Here is a 21,278-nt window from a genome sequence, read left to right as displayed (position 1 = left end):
CTTACTTCCTTCCTTTTCAATATCTCCTTATCATGTGTCAACCAATGACTCAACTACCTCCACTTTCAGTATGAATTAACTGCACTTTCCCAAGGAACAAGATGCCAAGTACTAATCTAATACCTCAGTCAAGTGCTCTGCCTTCCTGCACAAATCCACTTTATTTATGCAAAGTGCACAACTTTTGTCTTTATAGCTAAATATGTGCCAGGATAATAAACAAGGCAGGGAGAAAGATTCACAAACTTTGCTTCATCAACCAAACCATCAGGAAACAAATGGGAAAAGTATGAAATTAGTGAGCATAATACAGACATGCTAACGACCAGCACTAGCGAGATTGTGGTAGAAGCGGAAAGGCTGCGCATAATGCTCTCTGCAGAGAATCTGATGCCTAGCATATTTGAATTCCACTACCAATCCAAACACATAAGCTCTTAACTCTGTAAGCATCCCTGTGAAACAGATACGCAGCTTATAAACATGAAACCATGAAGAAATTATACTTCCATACGTATCAAGTTGTCAAATGTCCCTTTTAACCTTAGATTTATTACTTTTTCAGTTCCTTACTAATTATCTTAAAAGAATATTATTCTCAATATGACACTATCCTCTAGATCCGTTATCAAATTTATTACTACACAAACTTTAAGTAAGTTTTGTTTGTCAGTTATATAAATAATTTGGAAAAAGAATATAGGAGGCATGCTTATGACTTTGTGGATGACATCAAAATTAGTGGTTATAGTGACACTGAAAGAGGTTATCTAAAATTACAAAAAAGATTTTGATCAATTGGGTCAATGGGCTGAGGAGTGGCAGATGGAGTTTAATTTGGATAAATGCGAGGTATTACATTTTGGACCTTTACAATTAATGGCCCTGGGTAGTGTAATAGAACAGAGAACCCGGGGTTCAGGTATATAATTCTTTGAAATATGTTTCACAACTAGACAGAGTGGTTAAGAAGGTGTTTAGCACACTTGCCTTCATTATTCAGACCTTTGTGTATAGGATTGGGGTGAAAATTTAAGGTTGCATAGGACCTTCGTGAGGCCTCACATGGAGTAATGTGCGCAGTTCTGGTTGCCCTGTTACAGAAAGGATGTTATTAACTGGAGAGGGTTCAGAAATGATTAACCAGGATGCTGACCAGAATAGAGGGTTTGAGTTATAAAAATAGGTTGGAAAGGCTGGGACTTTTTTCAACGGAGCATAGGAAGTAGAGTGGTGACCTTATTTAGGTTTATAAAATCATGAGGAGCATGGATAAGTTGAATAGCAAAGGTCTTTTCCCAAGGCAGGTGAGTTCCAAACTAGGGGCACATTTTTAAGGTGAAGGGAGCAAGATTTAAAAAGAACGAGGAGCAAATTATTTTTAAATGGAGCATGGTTAGTGTACAGAATAAACTGCCAGAGGAAGTGTGGATGCAGGTACAGTTACAATGTTTACAACCTTTGAATAAGCACATGAACAGGAAAGGTTTGGAGGGATACATTCCAAATGTAGGCAAGTGAGACTAATTTAGTTTGGGAACATGTTTGGCGTGGACTAGTTGCACCGAAGGGTCTGTTTTCATGCTGTGTGACTCTATGATTCTATAAGTTAATAACTCCATGCTACACCAAAGCTTTCATTAACAAAGTTGCAACTTTTCTCTTTTTCAGCTATCAGTCCAAAATTTCTCAGAAAGCCAAGTTTTCTTAATTCAACCTATTCACAAATGTATAGGTTTTAACTTTGTTAGTCACCAAGTTGCTCAAAATGTTAACTCATTGCTGCTTAGTCTTAGTAACAGCAGATTTAAATAACTTTGCAGCTTGACAGTTTCACAGATCCTATCTCCTATAGTAATTTATATGTCTCTTCTTTTTTCAAAGAAAAATCTGAAGTCACGTGCTGGCGTAAGGTCTTCACTTCACCCAAAATGGCATTTGTTTTCACTCAGCACTAAATTCTAAGGACCCTGGTGAGCACTGGTTTCCTCAGATCGGAGGCATATCCCACAGTTCATCACCACCATTCACCTGACATCAGAAATATAATCTGTTTGAAATGGGGCAGGACTTCTAGATTCATGATCCTGGTGCAATTTTCGATAAGGTATAGAATCTGAGTCCTCAAAAATGCAAACTAGAATTTTCTTTTCCCTCGTTGGGAGATCAAACCAGTGATAATATAATAGTCACCATGAAATCAAATAAAGGAATTCAGAAGAAACGTCTTTACCTAGAGGGTGGTGGAATAAAAGCAAACAATATTAATGAATTTAAGGGGAGACATGACAAGCATGTGAAGAGGAGAAAAAATATCGATGCTGACAAGTTGGACAAAATGCGAATGGAGCATAAATGACAGCCTGGCTGGTTGGATCAAATAGACAACTTCTGTTCTGTAGATTGGATTTCAAAGTTTACTTCCTTCCCTTTTTGATTTCTCTTTGTGCACCAACTTGGACACTGAATTCACCCGCTTTAGTACAATCTCTTACTCATTCCTCCCTCTGAGTGGCTCTCAAGCCTTTAATCTCCTTGTAAAGATAATGTACTACTAGGTCTGTCCTGTCCTTGCAATTTTATCTAATACATGCCCATGTCTCCAAGGTGAAAAACTGGTGCTTGCATTCAGTTCAATTTCTGTTTGTTAACACAATACCAAGTCCCACCACACATTATAATTGCTGCTTGACTATTTGCACAACCTGCAATTATCAGAATGGGTAGCATTCTTGATGAAGGGCTTTTGCACAAAACGTCGATTTTCCTGCTCCTCGGATGCTGCCTGACCTGCTGTGCGTTTTCAGCACCACTCTAATATAACTCTGGTTTCTAGCATCTGCAGTCCTCACCTTTACCTTAGAAGGTGTATGAACTACCCCATAGGTTGACACAAGTTAGGAAAGGAGCAATTGGGGTAGGTGGAGGTCTCAGTTGGTGTAAATAAAGTTACAGGGAGGAGATGAGGAGTTGTGAGAATGAGATCCTAAAATTGAATGACATAAGTGGGTTGAAGCCCCAAAGAACTAAGGCAGGCCATTTCACCAGCTCACTCAGCAGCTTCTGCATCTGCTTTCAAGAGTACCCAACTGCAGAAGTGACTGCACAATTAAAATTCTGCAATGTGGAGCACTTTTTTGCATGGGACAAATCTGAAAATTTTCAGTGAGTTTGAAAATTTCTCTACTCTATACATCTCTCTTCAGAGTGAGCAGTGCAATTCTATGGAAACTGTGTATAATTTTGAAAACCTTTATTTGAACATTAATCTTCTCTTCTCAGGAAGAAAAAAAAATCAAAATCTGCCATCCTCAAAACATTCAACAATAATTTGTAACCTGAAAGAAAGTAAACCCACACTTTCAGGCCAAGGAGTTGATTGGATGCCCCTTACATTGCTAAAAAGATACTATCACTGTTAATTACCAGATATAACAAAATGAAATGTTTAATGAACAAGTATTGTGAAAAAGCATTAATTTCATAACAATTACGGTAAGGTTCAGGCTGAAGTTTGTTTTGTGAAGCAAACAGTACATAACTGCCAGCAACTTGCAGAGATTAGCAATTCACAGGCAATCTCTTCCTTGTCACAAGCAGCTGGCTGACTGGCAGATTAATAAACTGCACATCTTTTAAGGATTTACTTCTTCAGCAAAATCTGTGGTATCATATTCAACATGCCATCAAAATTTCACCTGTAAATGTACTTTAATTTGGACAACAATAGGAAAAAAAAATCATGAGCTGGTAAATAAGAGCAAATCCATTTTTTTCACTAGATAATAACTAATTCTAGAAAAGTATAATGTTGCAAAATACAGTTACTTAGCATATAAACTTGTTAAAAAGAGAAAATAAAATAAGCAATTTTCCTATTTTGTGAGTAAAACGAGGGAATTCCTCCAGAATGTGTTTCGTATATAGTTGGTTCTAACACTCTATGTCAATTAACCTAAGCTTTGTAAAGTCTGTCAGTGAACTAAATGTTTTTTCCAGTATGACGTGTAATTAACAGTCAACCAAAGCAATCAACACTTTTGAATCTTCTAGTGAACAATGACCTTTGAAGGAGCATTAGTAGCTTGGGTTACAAGTAGTATCTTTATCGAGTAGGTGGCAATCTACAAACAAAACATTCAGTGTGTCAATCCATAGTCAAAATATCATACAGTCCTCAGTCCATTTTAGTGCCATTTTTCATACTTGGAATCCCAGTTTTGCTGTTATCTACTTATACAATATTTACAGTAGTTTCCTACTGGCGCCCAGCCACCAGAGTCAGGACATTCTGTTTTTACAAGTTATGTTTGAAAGCAACTTACTCAGACTCTTTACTGCCATCCACAGAGCTGGCTTCTTTATCCTGTCCTAGTATACTGATCCCGAGAGAGTTTAAAGCACGCAGCAGAATAGTTTCCATAGCTTCTACTGACAGCTTCTCAAGAACGATGACACGGCAGCGACTCAGTAATGCTGAATTGATCTGAAAGGAAGGGTTCTCTGTTGTCGCACCAATCAGTGTAATTGTTCCACACTCGACGTGAGGCAGCAATGTGTTCTGAGTATTGGAGAAAGAGAAAGTTGTTATCACAAAACAGACTGAAAATGTAAGTTTTGTTTCCAATTGTTTCCAATTACTTCATCCATAGTGGTAGGTAACAGCTTAAATAAAAATGATTAGGAGAAAACGTTAATTGATTCATGTGAGAACATGGCTTGCCAGCTTCTGCCAAAATTATACCCCAAATTATGTTTGTGAAATATTCAATTTGTATTGATTGTTTAAATGGAATGTTTTGATAGGAGATCAATATTTTTAATACAGGTTTCAAACTAATCTTTCATAATTCAATATAAAACAAGTGATTTAAAACATTTGTGTTCCCAAAGTTTCAGATAGCAAACAAATGTTTACCTGTTGTGTTTTATTGAAGTGGTGAATTTCATCAAAAAATACAATTGTTCTTCTTTTCAATAGCTTTAGTTCATTTTGAGCTTGTTTTACAACCTCTCGAATCACATCTGTGGCTGCATTCGTAGCGGAAAGACTTACGAATCTTGAACTGTTCTGTTTCTTACTGTTGCTTGCTAAAACGTGGGCTAATGATGTCTGAAAAAAAGTTCATTTTTTTTAAAAAAATGTACTATTCTGGTACTTCTAAAAAAATTAAGCAGGAGTTTTGCATTTATCAGATATACATAATTAAGTCCATATTTCTATTATCAATGTGCTGACATTAATGGACTGGCATGTGGGTGGTGGTGTGGCGCAGGAAATCCAACAAGGCTGAAGATGTCGAAACCCACCCAAACATAACAACTGGGCCTTATTTAAACAAAATATTGCAGTTTCCATCCCGACGGATTAAAACCCGGGCCTCATTCCTGATGAAGGACTTTTGCTAAAATGTCAATTCTCCTGCTCCTCGTGTCGTCCCGTTTCCCCTCCTCAGTGGAAGCAAAACACTCAGAGACACAGTATAGTTTTACCTCCATCATCTTTTTTCCGGGCCCTGGAGTGAGAGAGAACAATTGCCCACGTGCACAGAGACATGAGTTCTCGGTTTTCTCTCGAACAGTAATTTCTTGATGAATTATATAGTCATTCTACATGGAGGAGTATCCAGATAAGGCAACATACATATTAATTTGGTGAACATTATAATCAGCAAATGTCAATAGTAAAGAATAAGCCTTCTGCTGTAACACAATGAATGTGTAAATGGTGTTAAATGGCTTCACATAATGGATACTTTTCCCCTTGTTAACCGACTTTACATAATAAATTCTTCCAATATTGTTAAATGGCTCTACATAATGAATGCTTTTCCACCTTGTTAACGTATGACCCTTGCCTCCAGCACGCCATTGTTAACTGCAAGTTCTTATCTCATCTGAGTCATGTTCAGCTGAATCACATTTCACAAAACTCAAAACTTAACTCTTTCCTTACCTGCTCATACCATATACACTTTCACACTCAGATGCTGCCTAACCTGCTGTGCTTTTCCAGTACCACACTCTCTATTCTAATCTCCAGCATCTGCAGGCCTCACTTTCGCCTAGATTCAAAGTCATGTTGACAAGTGTGGGCATGAACAAGCTGTAACAGGCACGATTTGGATATGTGTTTTGCTGATCATGGGAACAATCTGGTTTGGGGAGGCCCAGCATTTCTTTCATAAATTAGGATGAGTATTCATGTCTCTGAGGAAAAAAAGAAAAAAAATTTGATCTTCTCCTCCACTTCTGGCAGGTTTTGGCTGACGACCCAAATCAAAACCAGTTGACATCATAAGCCTCATTTTTCTTAAAATAGCACTCTCTCCATCTAGGTTCTGGTCTGTGTCCCGTTCACCTTCTCAAAACAGGTTAGTATGGTGGGGTCAATGATGTAACTGACATCTGTAATTGTATCCTTGAGTCTCAATCTGTGCTATACAATTCTACATAGTCTGAAAGGACACAGAGGAATTCTGATTCAGGGTTTGTCTGGCTCTATAGAATTTTTCTCCAATTTATAAAGTAAGGAACTTCAAGTGAGAAAGATTAGAATGATGTCAGTAGATAAAAAGTAGTGTGGAAATTTGTAATCCTCTCCTGCAAATAGCTGTTGAAACCAGGTCAATTAAGTATTGCTAAACTGAGATTAATGACTGGAGTTTTATAGTGCAAGGTTTATAGGACAAAGGTAGGTATCACAATAGCACAGCACAGAAGGAGACTATTTGGGCAACTGAATCAGGGTGCTCATTCAAACTTAATTGATGTTGTTATTTTGTCATCCCACTTCCTACTGTGCTCACTCTCAAAGAGGTACCCAGTTAGCTCCAATCTGATGCGGGACTAAGGTACCAATCATCCACTTGATTGAATATACTCAAGGACTGAAATTATCTACTTTTGTTCTCATGATGGATTACTGAGTCCATCACTGAACTGAGTATAGCTTCTAACACTATGTCCTACCACCAAAAATCTTAACTGAAAGAAAAATGTCCACTTGAGTGTGGGTTTCAACATCCAACGAATTAAAAGGAAAGTGTTTTCTGTAGGACTATCAACAAAACACACAAGATACTAACTGCAGTGGGAAGATGCGGGGGGGGGGGGGGGAGAGAACAGGTAACAAATAGTCACAGCCTGTTTAACTTTTCTGAGATAGCATTTTTTAAAGGAAGTATATAGAATATCATGTTCTTAAAATAAGAAACAACCAGAGTGAAATTGCTATCAGGTCCATCACTGACCAAGTATGGAGCTTATCAGCATCATGAACATAAGAGAATACCAAAAGCCATTGCAGGAAGCCTTCATTATTTTCAATACGTTTTTTGACTTAGTACTCAGGAATTCAAGTTAGTTGCTCCTAAATCTGGTGCTTCAGATAAACTGGCTCATTTCTTTAACTCGTATGCAAGGATGTAACCAGTTGTCTGCACAGGAGGAATGTAAAGTCCACTTAGTGTGCTCTGCCAAACTGAATCACTAGTTCAACAATGAAACATCAGCCTTGATCTGATTTGAAACCAAGGGTCTTGATTTTGCAGTATTCTATTGGTGACCTCTGACTACATATTGGCAAACAGAGTAGATGAAACATCGTATTCTAAAAGATGAGGCCAATTCATTTGGCCCCAATCTAAAGTAGTGCACTTTTGTGTTTCAAACCTTCAAACTTTTACCACCGTGAACAACAAAACCATAGACATGGTTGACAATTTAAACTACTTTCAGAGTTTAATAGTCAGCGTAGGCACCTCTGATGGAGGCAAACTTCAATGCACAGAATCCTACATCTATTACACAATTTTTCACCAAGACAACAAGGAAGTCAAGTACTAAAATAGCAATCAAGCTCAAATAATCATGGTATCCTGTCACGGAAGAACAACACTATATAACGAATTGAGATGCCTTTGACTATTGGCAGATCCCATAAACACTATTAAGAATCTGTTGTTACAATACAAGAATGTTGAATGGTGTGGACTACAATGCACCAAATCAGATGAGAATTCAGTTGAACAAAGTCCAGCGACAAGCACTTTAGTGAAGGTTCTTTTCAGGTGTGACAATCAAGAGCCATTTGGATCTACAAATCATGTAGAACTTTCAATGATGACGTCACTACAGATAAGAATGAAGGCTGAAAAAGTCATTTGCGCAACACTACACCCATATTATTGAAGCAGTAGCAACTCCAAGATTTAGAGTCTGCAGAAAACTTTGAATGGCAAATTGTATATAACAAGCCTTGCTGGCAACATATTGCAGTTGTAAAGGGGTATAAATCAGATTCTCCACAGTATGGAAACAGGCCCTTCTGTGCAACAAGTCCAGACCGAACCTCCGAAGAGTAATCCACCCAGACTCATTCCCCATATTTACCCCTGATTAATGCATCTAACACAATGGGCAATCTAGCATGGCCAATTCACTTGACCTGCACATCTTCGATTTGTGGGAGGAAACCCATGCAGACACGGGGAACATGTGCAAACTCCACATGGTCAGTCACTCAAAGCAGGAATTGAACCCAGGTCCCTGGCACTGAGATAGCAGTGCTAACCACTGAGCCACTGTGTACCCCCCCATCAAGCTTTTGAAACGTAATGTTTTACTGGCAAATAAACAAGCTGTAACCAAAGATACTATCACCAAATTTCCACGGTTTAATATCAATTGCACGAATAATCATTTAGATACAAGTGGCAGGCACTGGGACTAATTATGTGGAAAACATGAACATATATCAATTTTAGACAGTTAAGTACAATAAAACAGTGAGACTATATTCATTTCTAGAGTACTCTAAAATAAATCTTTGCCGGACTTAGAATGTTACAGAGCAGTACAGGTCCTTCGGCCCTCGATGTTGCGCCAACCTGTGAAATTAATCTGATGCCCATATAACTTACACCATTCCATTATTATCCATATGTATGTCCAATGCCCATTTAAATGCCCTTAACATCGGCGAGTTGCAGGCAGGCCGTTCCACGCTCTTACTACTGAGTAAAGCAACCCCTGATATCTGTCCTAAATCTATCACCTCTCAATTTAAAGCTATATCCCCTCGTGTTAGCCTTCACCATCCGAGGAAAAAGACACTCACTGACCACTCTATCTAACACTCTGATTATCTTATGCTTCTTGATTAAGTCACCTCTTAACCACCTTCTCTCCAACAAAAACAGCCTCAATTCCCTCAGCCTTTCCTAGTAAGACCTTCCTTCCATACCAGGCAACATCCTAGTAAATCTCCTCTGAAGCCTTTCCAAAGCTTCCATGTCCTTCTTATAATGCGATGGACCAGAACTGTACGCAATACTCCAGGTGCAGCCTTCCAGCGTCTTGCACAACTGAAGCATGACCTTGTGGCTCCAAAACTCAATCCGGTAGACTGACTGAACTGGTTCTCACCCTAAATAACTTCTCTTTTCAATCCTCCCACTTCCTCCAAACTAAAGGAGTTGCCATGGGCACCCGCATGGGCCCCAGCTATGCCTGCCTCTTCGTAGGATATGTGGAACAGTCCATCTTCCGCAACTACACTGGCACCACCCCCCACCTTTTCCTCCGCTACATCGATGACTGTATCGGCGCTGCCTCGTGCTCCCACGAGGAGGTTGAACAGTTCATCAACTTTACTAACACCTTCCATCCCGACCTGAAATTCACCTGGACTGTCTCAGACTCCTCCCTCCCCTTCCTAGACCTTTCCATTTCTATCTCGGGCGACCGACTCAACACAGACATCTATTATAAACCGACTGACTCCCACAGCTACCTGGACTACACCTCCTCCCACCCTGCCCCCTGTAAAAACGCCATCCCATATTCCCAATTCCTTCGTCTCCGCCGCATCTGCTCCCAGGAGGACCAGTTCCAACACCGCACAGCCCAGATGGCCTCCTTCTTCAAGGACCGCAGATTCCCCCCAGACGTGATCGACGATGCCCTCCACCGCATCTCCTCCACTTCCCGCTCCTCCACCCTTGAGCCCCGCTCCTCCAACCGCCACCAAGACAGAACCCCACTGGTTCTCACCTACCACCCCACCAACCTCCGCATACAACGTACCATCCGCCGCCATTTCCGCCACCTCCAAACGGACCCCACCACCAAGGATATATTTCCCTCCCCTCCCCTATCAGCGTTCCGCAAGGACCACTCCCTTCGTGACTCCCTCGTCAGATCCACACCCCCCACCAACCCAACCTCCACCCCCGGCACCTTCCCCTGCAACCGCAGGAAATGTAAAACTTGCGCCCACACCTCCACACTCACTTCCCTCCAAGGCCCCAAGGGATCCTTCCATATCCGCCACAAGTTCACCTGTACCTCCACACACATCATCTATTGCATCCGCTGCACCCAATCTGGCCTCCTCTATATTGGTGAGACAGGCCGCTTACTTGCGGAACGCTTCAGAGAACACCTCCGGGCCGCCCGAACCAACCAACCCAATCACCCCGTGGCTCAACACTTTAACTCTCCCTCCCACTCCACCGAGGACATGCAGGTCCTTGGACTCCTCCACCGGCAGAACACAACTACACGACGGCTGGAGGAGGAGCGCCTCATCTTCCGCCTGGGAACCCTCCAACCACAAGGTATGAATTCAGATTTCTCCAGTTTCCTCATTTCCCCTCCCCCCACCTTGTCTCAGTCGGTTCCCTCAACTCAGCACCGCCCTCCTAACCTGCAAACCTCTTCCTGACCTCTCCGTCCCCACCCCACTCCGACCTATCACCCTCACCTTGACCTCCTTCCACCTATCCCACCTCCATCGCCCCTCCCCCTAGTCCCTCCTCCCTACCTTTTATCTTAGCCTGCTTGGCTCTCTCTCTCTAGTTCCTGATGAAGGGCTTATGCTCGAAACGTCGAATTCTCTATTCCTGAGATGCTGCCTGGCCTGCTGTGCTTTGACCAGCAACACATCTGCAGCCAAAACTCAATCCCTCTACCAATAAATGCCAACACACCATATGCCTTCTTAACAACCCTATCAACCTGGGTGGCAACATACAGGGATTTATTCACCAGGATACTGAGATCTCTCTGTTCATCTACACTGCCAAGAATTTCATCTACATTAGCCCTGTACTCAGTGTTCCTGTTACTTCTTCCGAAATGAACTACCTCACACCTTTCCACATTAAACTCCACTTGTCACTTCTCAGTCCAGCTCTGCATCTTATCTACGTCCCTCTGTAACCCATAACATCCTTCGGCACTATCCACAACTCTGCCTACCTTAGTGTCATCTACAAATTTACTAACCCATCCTTCTATGCACACATCCAGATCATTTATAAAAATGACAAACAGCAGTGGCCCCAAAACAGATATTTGCAGCACACCACTGGTAACGGAGCTCCAGGATGAACATTTCCCATCAACTACCAGCCTCTCTTCTTTCAGCTAGCCAATTTCTGATCCAAACTGCTACATCACCTTCAATCTCGAAGCTCTGTATTTTGTGCAATAGCCTATCATATGGAACCTTATCAAACACCTTACTGAAACCTTACTGAAGTCCAAAAACACCACATCAACCACTTTACTGTCATCCATCTGTTTTGTCACCTTCTCGAAGAACTCAATAAGGTTAGTGAGGCACGACTTACCCTTCACAAATCCGTGTTGACTATCTCTAATCAAATTATTTATTTCCAGAAGATTATAAATCCTATGTCTTATAACCTTACCCACAACCAAAGTAAGGCTCACTGGTCTATAATGACCAGGGTTGTCCCGACTCCCCTTCTTAAACAAGAGAGCAACATTTGCTATCCTCCAGTCTTCTTGCACTACTCCTGTCGACAATGATGGCATAAAGAACAAAGCCAAAGGCTCTGAAATCTCCTCCCTAGCTTCCTAGAGAATCCAAGGATAAATCCCACCTGGCCCACGGGTCTTATGTAGTTTCAGATTTTCCAAAATTGCTAAAACCTCCACTTTGTCGACCACAATCCCATCTAATCTAGTAGCCTGTATCTCTGTACTCTCACTAACATTGCCCTTTTCCAATGTGAATACTAATGAAAAATATTCATTAAGTGCTTCCCCTATGTCCTCAGATTCCACACATAACTTTCCACTACTATCTTTGATTGGACATAATGTTATTCTAGTTATTATTTTTTTCATGATATACCTATAGAAGGCCTTAGGGTTTTCCTTGATCCTATCTACCAACATGAGCCTCCTGGCTCTTCTTAGATCTCTCTTTAGATCTTTCCTGGCTAACTTATAATTCTCAAGCCCCCTAACTGAGCCTTCACACTAAATCCTCATTTAAGCCGCCTTCTTCCTCTTGACAAGAGCTTCAACTTCTTTAGTTAACCATGGCTGCCTATCTCAACAACTACCTCCCTACCTGATAGGTATATACTTATCAAGAACTCACAGCAGCTATTCCTTGAATAAGCTCCACATTTTAAGTGTGTCCCTCCCCTGCAGTTTCCTTCCCCATCCTATGCATCCTAAATCTTGCCTAGTTGCATCATAATTGGCTTTCCCCCAGTTATACCCCTTTCCATGAGGTATATATCTATCCTTGCCCATTGCATTTGTAAACATGACCGAATTGTGGTCACTATCGCCAATGTGCTCACCGACCTCCAAATCTAACACCTGTCCAGGTTCATTCCCCAGTACCAAATCCAATATGGCTTCACCCCTTGTTGGCCTATCTACATACTGTGTCGGAAAACACTCCTGCACACATTGAACAAAAACTGACCCATCTAAACCACTTGAACCATAGTATTCCCAGTTAATAATCGGGGAAGCTAAAGTACCCCATAACAACTACTCTGTTACTCTCACTCCTGTTCAGAACCATCTTTGCTATGCTTTCCTCTACATTCTTGGAGCAATTTGGAGGCCTATAGAAAACACCCAACTGGGTGACCTCTCCTTTCCTGTTTCTAACCCCAGCCCAAACTACCTCAATGGAGGAGTCCTCAAACGATATCTCAGCTGCTGTAATACTACCCTTGATTATCAATGCCAAACCCCCTCTGATTTTACCATCTTCTCTGTTCTTACTGAAACATCTAAATCCCAGAATCTGCAACAACCATTCCTGTCCCTCCTCTAGCCATGTCTCTGAAATGGCCACCAACATCAAATTCCAGGTACCAATCCATGCTGTAAGTTCACCCACCTTATTCTGGATGCTCCTGGTATTGAAGTAACACATTCAAACCAATATCCTGATTGCCTGTGCCCTCTCACGACTTTGTAAGTCTATCCCTGACCTCACTACCCTCAACCTCCCGTACACTTATATTTTTAAAAAAAAGAACATTTACAATTTAACAATAATTTTGAAATACATGAAGGAATCTGAAGACTTCTGTATTCTTTGCTGGCAGGAGTGGATTGAGCCTATGTAGTTTAACAAAGTACATAAATCCATCATAGACACCTATTAAAATAATAAAAATAAGCCACATGAAACACAATACTACTGTAAGGCCAAAGTGTCATATTTTGATAACATGCCATCAAAGACCCATAAAATCTGGCTAAGTAAAAGACCAAACTTAAAAGATTGACTGCAAGTACATTTAAAATATTCCTCAATTCATTTTGCTTAATACATTAAATACAGACACACCAATATTTCAGGATGGAAATTCCATGTACGGAAAGAAAAACCAAGCTTCATTATAACTGTTACACAAACTGCAAAGTTAGATTTCTACTTCAGTCACTACAAGGTTTCCTGCAGTAATTTATATTGTTGATTTTAGTAGACAGGACCTATCACCTTGGTCCATTTTATTACTTCAGTTTTGACATCAACTACCACCTTCAGTATCTGATGACCTCGAGCGCTTGCTAAATTCCTCTACACTTTTTCATAAACTTTACAGCATCCAACTCAATTGGTGCAAGCCAGTGTTAATCCACACACACAAGCTGCCTCCCACCTTATTTTATCTATCCCCATCAAGATATACATCCATTCCTTTATCCTTCAACTACTTATCTAGCTTTGCCTTAATTACCACATGACAGAAAGTTCCAGATTCTAATTATTCAATCAGTGAAAAAAAATCCCTCTAATTTCTTTTTGGGTTTATTGGTAACTACCTTTCTACGTATGGTCTCTTTTCGAATTCACCGAGAAGCAGAAACATTTTCTCTCTTTCTTTCTCTCTCTCTCTCCTCGATCCCCAAAATTTTAAAGACCTATCAGGCTATTTTTCAGCTAAGGTTGGCATTAAATCTATTACCAAAAGTTTCTTCTCATGACTTGGCAACATGCTACAGCTATCAAGTCAGCCAAAACACACACCCTTATGATCAGAGCTTTCCTACTCCAACTGGGAAAATAAAGACTCACTTCATTAGCCAATTGGATGATGCTGGACAGTCAGGCAAACCACGTTTTTCCTCCCACCACCATTTTCAATATTTTTTATATCAGATAAAAAGAAACCTTCAAAGAAAATAACAAAAAAAATCTTATTATCACTTGGATTTTTTCTGATTTGTACATCAGTATCCCTCAGTCTCACTGTGCATCTACCCTGTTTGACCATATTTTCCAAGGATTGCATTCTCTCTTTAGGCCCATATAAAACATCGAACCAGCTCATGTCAATCTATTTTGAAATTAATTTTTCATTTATAAATTTATTCTGCAATGATCATATTCAAGAAAAGCATGATTCCTCCATCATAAAAGGAACAACTCGGACCTGGTATTATGAGCTTTGAGTGGCAACATAGCTTGGGCTTTAGTGGAATGGGCAAAAGAGTGATGTGAAATATTTCCTTAGAATGGTACTGACTCACTTAACATAAACTTTACTTTTGAAACAAAAATAATTAGCCAACAACTATCTAAAATAATATTATGTAAATACACAAATGGAAGCTGTATCAGTTGTATGCTGCACTGATTACTTACATAGTCTTTTGTGGGCAGCATGGTGGCACAGTGGTTAGCACTGCTGTCTCACAACACCAGAGAGCTGGGTTCAATTCCCGCCTCAGGCAACTGTCTGTGTGGAGTTTGCACATTCTCCCCGTGTCTGCCAGGGTCTCCTCCGGGTGCTCCGGTTTCTTCCCACAGTCCAAAAACGTGCGGGTTAGGTGAAGGGGTAAATGTAGGGGAATGGGTCTGGGTGGGTTGCTCTTCGGAGGATCGGTGTGGACTAGTTGGGCCGAAGGGCTTGTTTCCGCATTGCAAGTAATCTAATCACAAAAACTAGTCATGAGGGCTCTTGTAATCAGTGGAAGTGTCCCTATGTCTAAACCAGGAAGATGAAGAATACAGAGAACATTTGTAACCTCAGGATGTTTCAAAATGCTTGTACAGCCCCAAATGACTTACTTTAAAAAATGTGGTTACAGTTGTACTGTAGGCAAATGCACGAAGTACGTTCTCACAAACAACAATAATCAGGCAATGAAATGAGAATTGATGTATTGTCCAGATGAACTGTCGTTAGTGTGCATGGAATAATAAAATCAAAAATTTATAAACTTAATCTGTGCTTATTTATAATTGTCCATTTTACTGTACAGGTAAATCACAAGACTTCGAGAAATTTGACACATAGACAAAAAGAACTATTTAAAGTCTAGGTGTTTTGTTAGAGCGCAGACTGATGTGAGACAGCAAGACAGGGCGAGGCAGTGAAGAAAATCAGAGAGACAATGAGAGAAGAGTTTGGTCTGAGGCTGATGCATTGAGAAAAGAGCAAGTCAAACAGCCAAGGAGGGTATGAGCAAGGCTGACAATAAGGTAGGATTTATAAATTAAGATGCATTCATTTCAATGCTAAGCACTGACAAGTAAGGTAGATAACTCAGGGCATGGTTAGGAACATGGGACTGGGATATCATGATGATTATAGAAACATAGCTCAGTGATGGACAGGATTGACAGCTTGATGTTCCAGGGTATAGATGTTATAGGAAGGGTGGAAAGAGAGGAGGGAGGGTGATGTTCTTGACTGGAATAATATTACAGCTGTACTTATTCTGCGGAGTATGTTTAGTGAAGTTATTTGGGTGGAACTGAGAAATAAGAAAGGGATGGTCACCTTCTTGGTAATGTACTACAAATCCCCCAATAGCTGGAAATTGAGAAACACATTTGTAAGGAGATCTCAGTTACCTTTAAGAATAATGGGTCTGTAATTGTAGGGGATCTTAACTTTCCAAACATAGATTGGGGAGTGCAATAGTATTAAGGGCCTGAATGGACAGGAATTTTTTTAAGTGTGTACAAATTTTCTGATTCGGTATGTGGATGTACATACTAGTGAAGGAGCAAAGATTGACCTTCGCTTGAGAAATAATGTAAGGCAAGTGACTGTGGGGTCAGTGAACATAATTCTATTAGTTTTAAAATAGTGATGGAAAAGGATAGACCTGATCGAAAAGCTAAAGTTCTAACTTGGAGGAAGGACAATTTTGTCAGAATTAGGCAAGAAATTTCAAAAGTTGATTGAGAGAGGATATTTGAAAGTAAAGAGATGCCTGGAAAGTTGGAAGCCTTCAAAAATGAGAAAACAAGAACCCAGAAACTGAATGTTCCTGTTAGTGTGAAAGGCAAAGCTGGTAGATGTAGGGAATGCTGGACGACTAAAGAAATTGAGAATCTGGTCAAGAAAAGGAAGGAAGCATATGTTAAGCATATGCAGCAGGGATCGAGCCAATCCCTAGAAGATTAGATTAGATTAGATTAGATTACTTACAGTGTGGAAACAGGCCCTTCGGCCCAACAAGTCCACACCGACCCGCCAAAGCGCAACCCACCCATACCCCTATATTTACCCCTTACCTAACACGACGGGCAATTTAGCATGGCCAATCCACCTAACCCACACATCTTTGGACTGTGGGAGGAAACCAGAGCAATATAGACGAGTATATAAGGGCAGCAGGATATTTAAGAGGGAAATCAAGACTGCAAAAGGGGGACAGGAGGTAGTTTGGCAAGTAGGGTTAAGGAGAATCCAAAAAGATTTTAGAAATGCATTAAGGACAAAAAAAAGAGTAACTGGGAAGAGAATAGTGCCCCCTTGATTATCTGCAAGGCCACCTATGTGAGAAACCACAAGAGCTGGGGAATATACTAAATGAGCAAGAGCGTAGTCTTGGAAAAGCACAGCAGGTCAGGCAGCATCCAAGGAGCAGGAGAATCGACATCTTGGGCATAAGCCCTTCCCCAGGAATGAAGGGCTTATATCCAAAACATCGATTCTCCTGCTCCTCAGATGCTGCCTGACCTGCTGTGCTTTTCCTGCACCACGCTCGCAACTCTGATCTCCAGTATCTGCAGTCTTCACTTTCTACCAATATACTAAATTAGTATTTCACATCATTGTTTACTGTGGAGAATGATATGGAAGCTAGAGAACTTGGGTAAGTAAATAGTGATATCCTGAAAAAATGTTCATATTACAGAGGAAGAGATGCTGCAAGTCTTAAAAAGTTTAAAGTGGATAAAACCGTGGGACCTGATCAGATGCACCCCAGATCTTTGTGGGAAGCTAGGGAAGTGATTGTTAGGTCCCTTGCTGAGATATTTGTATCGCTGATAGCCACGGTGCCAGAAATCTGGATGGTGGCTCATGTGATGCCATTACTTAAGAAATGTGATCAGAAAAGGTCAGGGAAATATAGATTGGTAAGCCTGACATCAATGGTGAGTAAGTTGTTGGAGGAGATTCTGAGGGACAGGATTTACATGTATTTGGAAAGGCAAGGACTGATTACGGACAAAAAGTAAGGACTACAGATGCTGGAGAATCAGAGTCAAAAAGTGTGGCTCTGGAAAAGCACAGTAGGTCAGGCAGTGTTCGAGGAACAGGAGAGTCAATGTTTCAGGTGTAAGTCCTTCAATCTTGATGAAGGGCTTATGCCCGAAACATCAACTCTCCTGATCCTCGGATGCTGCCTACCTGCTGTGCTTTTCCAGCACCACACTGTTCAACTCTGATTAGGATAGTTAACATAGCTTTGCATGTAGGAAATCATGTCTCACTAACTTGATTGAATTTTTTGAAGTGACGATGACTGATGAAGGCAGAGCTGTGAACATTGTCTATATGGAATTCAGTAAGGCGATTGATAAGGTTCTGCACAGTAGACTGGTTAACAAGGTTAGATCACATGGAATACATGGAAAACTATTCATTTGGATAGAAAATTGGCTTGAAGGTAGAAGACGGAGGGTGATGGTGGAGGGTTGCTTTTCAGACTGGATGCCTGTTACGAGCGGTGTGCCACAAGGATCAGTGCTGGGTCCACTGCTTTTTATCATTTATATAAATGAGTTGGATATGAATATAGGAGACATGGTGAGCAATTTTGCAGATGACACTAAAATTGGTGGTGGAGTGAACAGTAAGAAGGTTACCTCAGAATACAACGGGATCTTCATCAGATGGGGAAATGTGAGGTGCTGCATTTTGGAAAGGCAAATCAAAGCAGGACTTATACACTTAATGGTATGGTCCTGAGGAGTGTTGCCAAACAAAGAGACCTTGGAGTGCAGGTTCAGAGTTCCTTGAAAGTAGAGTTGCAAGTAGATAGGATGGTGAAGGAGGAGTTTGGCATGAATGCTTTTATTGGTCAGTGCATTGAGTATAGAAGTTTGGAGGTCATGTTGCAGTTGCACATGACATTGATTAGGCCACATTTGGATTAATGCATTCAATTCTCATCTCCCTGCTATGGGAAAGATGTGAAACTTGAAAGGGTTCAGAAAAGATTTACAAGGATGTTGCCAGGATTGGAGGGTTTGAGCTATAGAAAGAGGATGAATAGGCTGGGGCTATTTCCCCTGGAGTGCCAGAGGCTGAGGGGTGACCTTTTGGAAATTTTTAAAATCATGAAGGACATGGATAGGGTGAATAGCCAAGGTCTTTTCCCCAGGGTAGTGGAGTCCAAAACTAGAGGGCATAGGTTTAAAGTGAGAGGAGAAAGATTTAAAAGGGACCTAAGGGACAACTTTTTCATGCAGAGAGTGGTGTGTCTATGGAAATGAGCTGCCAGAGGGAGTGATGGAGGCTGTTATAATTATAACATTTAAAAGGTATTTGGATGGATACATGAATAGGAATAATTTAGTGGTATGGACTAAATGCTGGCAAAAGGTACTAGCTTAAATCAGGATATCTGTTTGGTATGGATGAGTTGGACCAAAGAGTCTGTTGCTGTGTTCTATGACTCAAAATCATGTTGCCATTGAGTTGTGCATGCGTATTTAAAGTATTTCCTTCAACATTCAAGGCTGAAATAGATAGACTTTTAATCAATATGGGAATCAAATGTTATGAGAAAAAGCATGAAAATGGAGTGAGGGATTACTAGATCAACTATGATCTCACTGAATAGTGGAGCAAAATTAATGGGACAATTGGACAGCTGTAGTTCTTATGCCTTATAGTCATTCAATTCAAATATTTCAAACTGCTAGATTGCTACAAGTGTGGGATTCATGGAGCATCTTGGACCTTAGTAGGTAGCGGAATCAACAGATTATTCTGCTTAATCAATATAATTTACAAGATTAAGCAGAATTTTCAGCAGAGGAGGGCAGAATTGGAATGGATGTCTTGGAGTCAAATTAGATACAAAGTAAACAGTGGGAAGTAAAATGTTGAATTGATAAAGAAATAGCACATTGAAAGAAATAAAACAAACTTAAAAACATCTTTAAGAATAATTTATACATGCAGAGATGACTCTCCAGTTGAAATTGTTCCCTTTCTCAGTTGAGGAAATCGATTGGCAGTGTATTAACACATGATTTAAGGTGTGTTTTACCTATTCAGCACAAACATCAACATGCGGAGACTGTAATATGGAAATCCAGCAAATATAAAAACATCAGGTAGCTTGACAGCATGTTGCAAGTCAACCAGCTCGATGTGATGGCTTGCGACGTATCACTTCTTTGCTCAAACCCACTGACCACATCGATAATAGTGCTAAACTCAAAATTCTTCTGTGGCAAGATTGAGCTCATTTCATATTTCTGCAAACTGAGAGGTGCAAATTAATGAACCTCTGATTCTGACTTGGACACATTCAAGTGAACCAAAAGTAGGCAAAAATGCTGGGATACTCCTGTTACAAAGTGAAACGAGACACTTGTACTATGGGGAATAAAGTACATCCACAGGGTTTACCCTATCATACTTAATTATTGTGAAGAAGAAAAGGTGACATTTTGTTGGTTTTCAACCTGCATTCATCAGGGCAATTCACAAGAAATACAAATTTAATGGATAACAATGTTGGTTTCCCCTTACATTAGTATTTCTTGAGAATTGTCCTGATAAGGGTAAAAATGAACTTTCAATAAAATGTGTCATCTTTCAGCCATAGTGAAATATAGTGCCAAACGTACTTACTTTGCCACATCCTGGTGGACCCCACAATATGATGGACGGAATCTCATGTGATTCCAACAGAGTCCTCAGCAGAGTATTTTCACCCAAAACCTTATTCTGCCCAATAAGTTCGGCCAGGACAGTGGGCCTCATGATCTCCGCCAGGGGTTTCGCCTCCAGCTGCTGCAGCAGCGACACAGTCGCCCCTTGGGGACGGGGGGTCGAGGCGGCGGTTGCTGGGGTCTGCCTAGGCAGCGAGGCGCTGCACCTGCTCTTGCCGTCGTTAACGGTCGAGCTCGCTGCCGCCTCGCGCTCGCTCTGCCCGGGCAGCGTTCCATCGCCGCGCGCTAGGCCCGGCGGGGTTCTGGCTGCAGCGTCGCGCCCGCTCTGTAGGAGAGACGTTTCATCGCCGCACGCAGCTCCTGGGGACAGGCGCGGCCTCTTGCTGCCCGGTTCCCCATCACTCTCGCCGCCGCCTTCCCTCACACCCAGACAGTGGTCCAGGTGAGCGTTGATCCTGAAACTCTTCATCTGCTGCGAGCAGACAGGACATTGCACTGTTGACGTCCTATCCCCCTGCATCTGCGCCATTTCTTCGCCCTGAACATTGATCCGAATGCACACTTCCTTCCTATTCCTCCACCCCTTTTGTTTTCACTATGGAAGGACCAACATCCTGAGTTTATGGATATGCTTCTTTCATCCCTCCCCTCTACACGCTCCTTGATTTTTTTGCTCTGAATATTAACTTTGGACATAGCAAAGTCATAAGGAACTCGAAACGTTAACTCACCTTCCACCCCCAGTTGCTGCAAAACCTGCTGAGTTTCTCCAGCATTTTATGTGTTTGTTTCAGATTTCAGGCATTCACAGTATTTTGCTTTTAATGCC

General features: G+C 41.1%; 1 protein-coding gene across 1 annotated transcript in view; it reads right to left on the bottom strand.

The window, feature by feature from the left end:
• wrnip1 (WRN helicase interacting protein 1) overlaps positions 1-21,074 on the bottom strand; it is a 72,553-nt gene extending 51,479 nt beyond the window's left edge. Inside the window, exons 1-3 of the mRNA XM_060849838.1 lie at positions 20,409-21,074; positions 4,919-5,113; positions 4,326-4,561 (exon numbers count right to left, since the gene is read on the bottom strand). Of these exons, the coding sequence (XP_060705821.1) occupies positions 4,326-4,561; positions 4,919-5,113; positions 20,409-20,978 (1,001 nt within the window). The 5' untranslated portion in view covers positions 20,979-21,074. The remainder of the gene's footprint in view (positions 1-4,325; positions 4,562-4,918; positions 5,114-20,408) is intronic.
• Between the last annotated feature and the right edge of the window lie 204 nt (positions 21,075-21,278).

Source organism: Hemiscyllium ocellatum, chromosome 34 (assembly GCF_020745735.1).
Source record: "Hemiscyllium ocellatum isolate sHemOce1 chromosome 34, sHemOce1.pat.X.cur, whole genome shotgun sequence".
Taxonomy (NCBI): domain Eukaryota; kingdom Metazoa; phylum Chordata; class Chondrichthyes; order Orectolobiformes; family Hemiscylliidae; genus Hemiscyllium; species Hemiscyllium ocellatum.
Note: the sequence above shows the minus strand (reverse complement) of the source record. Positions and strands in the feature narration are given on the sequence as shown.